The sequence below is a fragment of the Panicum virgatum genome, chromosome 1K (assembly GCF_016808335.1).
Source record: "Panicum virgatum strain AP13 chromosome 1K, P.virgatum_v5, whole genome shotgun sequence".
In the NCBI taxonomy this organism is placed as follows: Eukaryota; Viridiplantae; Streptophyta; class Magnoliopsida; order Poales; family Poaceae; genus Panicum; species Panicum virgatum.
This window is the reverse complement of record NC_053136.1, coordinates 49,688,066-49,694,065: the sequence shown is the minus strand read 5'-3', so window position 1 is coordinate 49,694,065 and position 6,000 is coordinate 49,688,066. Positions and strand designations below refer to the sequence as shown.

At 45.6% G+C, this 6,000-nt stretch overlaps 1 protein-coding gene across 1 annotated transcript; it reads right to left on the bottom strand.

Moving 5' to 3' along the window:
• Positions 1–1,091: 1,091 nt before the first annotated feature.
• LOC120640491 (basic leucine zipper 8-like) lies at positions 1,092–2,001 on the bottom strand. The gene has a single exon (XM_039916352.1). It carries the CDS (start codon positions 1,887–1,889, stop codon positions 1,380–1,382), a length of 510 nt encoding a protein of 169 aa, XP_039772286.1. The 5' UTR covers positions 1,890–2,001; the 3' UTR covers positions 1,092–1,379.
• Between the last annotated feature and the right edge of the window lie 3,999 nt (positions 2,002–6,000).

The window sequence follows — 6,000 nt, the reverse complement described above, 5'->3', positions numbered from 1 at the left end:
AAGACACGCACAAGACTTAGGGGGAGAATGATGGATAAGTCTTTGCTGTTGGTCTTTGTGGTCCCTTGTACCCCTGCAACATCTTGTAGTCCTTAGCATCTTGGACTGCAGGCATCTCTTGTACCCCTGCAACATCTTGGACTGCAGGACAACAGTTAGTGTCCTCTCTAGGACAACAGTTAGACTAGTGTTAGACTAGCATTATTGGCTTCGTTTGCTGCCCAGCAGCCTGCTGTATATATATGTGGCCACCCCTCCCGTTGGAAGGCATGGCATTGTGAGTGTGAATGAAGAAAAACCCAGAAAACTTCCCCAACTTGAGTGTCATCCTCTCAGCTCAATGAGAGTGAAAATTGAGCTGCTAACAGATATGCTGAAAAAAAAATCAAGGAAACTTCACCTTTTCTGATGCTTGATACTAACCTCTAATGCCCCCAAGGGCCCTAATACACTCTCACTGGTGAAATTTTATGTGTGTCGTGCTATATAGCATATCCAAGTTTCAGGCAGTTTCTTGTGGATGGAAGCCCCAGTAACAGCCTTGTAGCAGGAGCTCTAGTAATGTTCACAATCAAGTGCATGGACCATATCTCAGATTTGGCAGGTTGGGGTTTGCATAATTGAATCAGGAGCCTGCAGGAAATTGAATTTTCTGAGGAACAAAGGTAACTACATTTGCACTCAATAGTGCTTTGACAGCACCCTTTATTTTCTTTTTATGGGAATCTCCACTACCGGCTATCGTGAGTAACAGTATGAAATCCTTATCGACTTCATCAGTGCATATGAATATGTATCTGACTTGTGTTGAACTATTGATTATAGCTTCATATTGTCGTTTGAGCAACACTTTTGCATTGGTCCTGTTCGACACAGTTCCCCTATGTGACAACCCTATCTGATCAGCTCTTTATAAGAAATGAACGTCATAAAGGAAATCCTTATAACACTTCATTTCCCCAGTAGCCAAAAAGAGATTTTGGACTAGTGCATTTTGCCAATTACAGAATGCGTTCCAGTTTTCATGGATCTTTTCAGTTCTTGTGATCCTCGCTATGTTGGATACGCATGAAATTGAGTGGCTAGCTTACTGACCTCATATATATAGCTGGCTATTTATTCCACTAACAGATCATCTTGTGACCGTTTTCTGAGAAAATAACTTAATGAAGTTCCTTGCTAATTTATCCTTTTATGACATTGAATAGAATATGATGAAATAAAATGGAGAACTCACTAGTCACCACCTGGCTGCTACATACTAACATTGATACCGAACATAGAGCAAAGATACAAAAATGAAATCTCAGGATAGAACGAAGGAAGCCTCTTAGTTTAAGTCTCATATTATCCATCTAATACATGTAATCCTGGATACTTCAAGAGTCAGGACTCATGACGCCACTACCTGTGGTCTCTACAGGGAGCTTCTCAAGCTGCTTCTGCAATTTGGTTTGTTCATCTCTCAGCTGCGAGTTTTCATGGAGAACACGGTCGCAGTCTCTGATGACATGATTCAGCTGATCAAGGAGTTGACGGTTGGTGCTGCGCATGTGGACAACCTGCGCCCAGAGCTCACTCAACTGCTTCTGCTTTCTCATGCGTGATCGTCGGGCAGACTCCCTATTGGATATCATCCTTCTCTTCCTGCGCTCTTCTGCAAGGCTGCGTTGATAATCATCTGATTCCTCTGAATTGGATTTGTTACCAACTGGCAAGCTTGCTTCATAAACCAGGTGGGCAACATCTTGGTAGTATGAAGGATGAGGCACCAGAAGGTTGCTATACTGGAAGAGGAAGTCATTTGTAGCTGCATGGTAATGAGGTTTGAAAGAGGCTGCACTTGCATGAGATAAGTATGGAACACTAGCAATCTCAGCAGGGTACATGTTCTCTCAAGCTGTGAAATGGAGGGAAGAATGGCTTGTGAAAGAAAAGAAGAGGGTACTGGGGTGGATTTATAGTGTGCAAGAATCATGGAAACGCACAGGACCCACAGCTGCAACGTTGAAAAATTGCCTTTCTGTGCTGCTTTGATGTACAGAAGCCAGAGACAGCAGCAGAACTTGCACATATACATGAGACTGAAATTACCAAATGTCTTGATGGACATCATGTATTTTTTTAATTATTGTGCCAGCTTTATGAAATGTATTGACCCAGTATGTTTCCAAAAGTGCCTCCATCTAGACTGTCCATTTGCGATCAAACAAAGGCCATGAGATGCAGGGTCCTGAATAACGTCACTAGCACCAGGTGCTCTGGCCATTTAAAGAGAATGGTGGTTGGATAACAGTGACAGGCATTTGTGAAGAATTGTGGAAGGGAAATGGACTGTAAAGTTAAAGGTGTATGCTTGAAATAGCCATACTGTCATGGATCAGCTTCCTGCCTGGGGTTGTATTTGCACATGCATGACTAGGTACAATACATGATCGAGATACTATTTTCCATAGAAAGGGTTGTATTTGCGCATTCATGATCTACTTCTAGCCTGGGGTTTCAAGATCTTTTTTCTAAAAATGAAAACAGTGTGGTGAATTAATGATGACAGCAGTAATCCTAAGGGACATTGGAATGGTATTTTGTTCTGCAATGGCTGCTGATAGTTTCTGGTAGAGCTCTCATGCAATGGGAGAATATTTCAGAAAGGAAAGAAGAGGTACCAAGGTTGGTGTCTTCTGTCCGAATATTTCAGGAAGGAAAGAAGAGGTACCAAGGTTGGTGTCTTCTGTCCACTGCTTGTCCACTGCTGTGGCCCCCATTTGAATTTTGCCCAGATAAAAAGAATATGCACTTCTGAAGTTGGCAACTTGGCATTAATTTTCCCTTCAACTAAAGGAAAACCATATCCACTAGCTCTTATGCTCTGGCACATAAACATGCATAGTTCCACTAGCTTCCTACCTTTTATTATTTAACAGAGTTTTTATGTACTAAGAATTCTAGTGGCCTTCAATGTGACGTTCTGTTCCTAGGATGGTTTTGACCAGTTGGCAAACATGGTTTTGTCAGGCTTTTAGGACCTTATTTTTTGAAAGTAAAACCTGAACTATCCTGATCCATGTGTATTTTATGGGAGTGTCTATGCATTAGCCTCAGAAAGAAAATCATTTTTCATACATAGCTCCATTCTAATAGGTGTATATATTTCAATATTTGCTGCTCTGACATTAGTATCAAATATTGTGGCCTAGGAGCAGTGATAGGACTCCTTTGAGTTATTTTCTTTTTTTTAAAAGTCTTTGAGTTATTTTCCATTTGCTTGTTTCCTTGCTAGAATGGCATATTAACTTCTAGACTTTGAATTACTTTGTAACAAAGGTATCTTGTTATGCTGATGCTCAAGTGCAACCTCGAGTTCAAAATATGAAGATGCATCATGTCAGCGTAAATAGGAGGTGCACCAATCATACGTCATGGTCAAGCTATTCGTCATTCTCATATTCAGCTTGCTGTCGACAGAAATACTGCGGTCAGCTACTGGCTGAAAATTTGCTCAACTTGATTGGAGGAAAATGGTAAAGGCCAAAGAAAGAACTGGAGGAAAATTTGCTCAACTGGATTGGAGGAGAATGGTAAAGCCAGTGAAAGAACTGGAGGAAAATTATCTCAACTGGATTGGAAGAGAATGGTAAAGCCAGAGAAAGAACTGGAGGCTCCAGGGTTTAGGGGAGCGGTCGTGTTCAATTGGATTTGATCTGGGATTCCAGCCGCCAGTCAAATCATTTGCACCCAGGGCAATCTGTTCTGGACTCATTCAATGGCCTAGACCCTAGAGCTACAAGGCCATCGTCTTTGGAAGACATGGAAATCTTATCCGGTTCTCTCTTTGGATCTTGATCACAAGAATGAAGGGGAAAACTCTCAAAAGATTGTCATGATCAGAGGAAAGAAGACGGCCCGTTTGTTTTTTACGTGGTTTCCTTTGCTTCCACGATTGATTCACCTTGCTGTGGTAACATGCTTGTCAAAGATTGAGACCCCACCCTGATAAAATGAAATCACCCCATCATGCCGCCATCAAGCACGAGGTAAGTACAAGGTAACAAAATTTTGCTATCTTCTCGTCGATTGATATGCCCCTTTGTCTGGATTAGTCAATTCATCCGGTGCAACACTGTAACATATCATTATGTGGAAGACCAATGGGGTCAGCTGGTTGATGGTCGACCTCAGCGGCTCAGCTATTGAAGTCGACAACTTTGACTGAACCGGACCTGGTTTTACTGATCCATATGGATGGCACAAGCAGAACTGAGGCTGTCTGGCTCTTGGTGGCGACCTTGATCAATAATGCTACTGGGAAAGCCATGTTGAAACCAGAGGCCCGTTGGCCTACACAAAGATTGGCTTCTTTCTTTTCGTATACGGCGGCGAGATTCGTGTCCGGCAGCCCCCATCAGGCGCACCAGTCATGCCCGTAAATCCACCGACCCGGACACAGAATCTATCGGCCGTTGGATCGACCGATCACGCGTCGTATCACCGTCGACCGAATCTCTCATTGTCCTGGAAGAAAACAAGAGGCACTGTGTGTGTCTCCACTCCATCTCTTTGGGACACGCTGGACCCCGTGGTTACCTAATTTGGGATGATATGTGGGGAAGCTGTAGGCGCCTAGACGGCGTACGGGCGGACCTACGGAAAACGAGGCGAGTTCCTTTGGCGAGTTTTTTTTTTTAAAAAAAAGATCCTTTGGGGAGAGTTGGTAGTGTGGTGGTAGCGCCTAGGGTGATGTCCGCGCACTCACGCGCAGAGTCTGAAAGCCGCAAGGGTTGGGTAATGCAGCACGGTCACGTACTAGAGCGCAAGTCGCATGCTAATGATGCGCATGCAGGAATAGGGCATGCACCATTTTCCTATCCTTCAAAAAATATTTAAAAAATGAGTCCAAGTGCAAGAACAGGGCACACTTCCTTTTTCCTTTTTTTTTTAGAAAAAAACTACTAGTGCACCTGAAACCTTGAATCGGGTACGACTGGAAGGTACTAGATCATCTTAGTAGCACTACATACTTTAGGAATTGAATATGGGTGAATGGTGGAATTCTTGCGGTTCCAAACATGTGGATTGTGGAGCTTCCCTAATTCCAAGCTCCTTTTGCCCTCTACTAAAGAGTAAAGGCTAAAGTAAACGGATCCATTCAGTGATGATACTCGAGATGTCCATTCTTTTTCGTGTAAGGCTGCGACATCTCTCCTAGCGATCGATAGTAAACCTACTTTTTTGTGTGTACGTGAAACAGTACCCCCATCCTCATCATAGATCATACCTAGTAAACCATAGAACGGGCTTTCTTGCATCGTAGCGTGTACGTGACCATTACAGCTTCTAATTGCACACCGACAGGTGCATACTCCTACGTCCATAGGCTCGCTTCAAATCAGTCCATATCTCCAGGCCGGGACAGAACGATGCTCGAGTTGCACAGACAGCAAATCGCCAAATCGTCGCGACGGGACGAGATAAAAGCAGAGCCGTCGGGACAGCCAGCCTTCAGATTTCAAAAGGAGACGTCATCCTCCAAATCCCCACCCACCATGCATCGCGTCCCGCCGCTACAATGCAAGTTGTAGACGCAAAGCTAAGCTATACCCTGGCCCCTGGCCCCTGGCCCCTGGCCAGTGGCCACTACCCGGCCCGGCCCTGCCCGTCCGTGTGCTTGCTTTGGCCGCGCCATCCGCCATGGCAGCGGAGGCGAATCCATGGCGCGATGATTGCGACCACTCGCCCTGCCCGCGCTCTAGCCAACCACGGACTCCACGAGCGGGTCAATTCATCGGCCAGTGCTGCCGCGCCGAGCAGGACGGGCGGGTCAACAAGCCCACCCGTAGAGCACTCGAGGCCGTGGGCGAAAGCTAGCCGGCGGAGGGGAGGGGACGGGGGGACGCCCGGCTCGGCAAAGCCGGAGGCGGGGGCTCGCGACCGAATGGAGGCCGGCGACCCGGCCTTGCCTGCCACGGAGGGGCACGGGCGTGTGGCGGGGCCGCGGCGGCG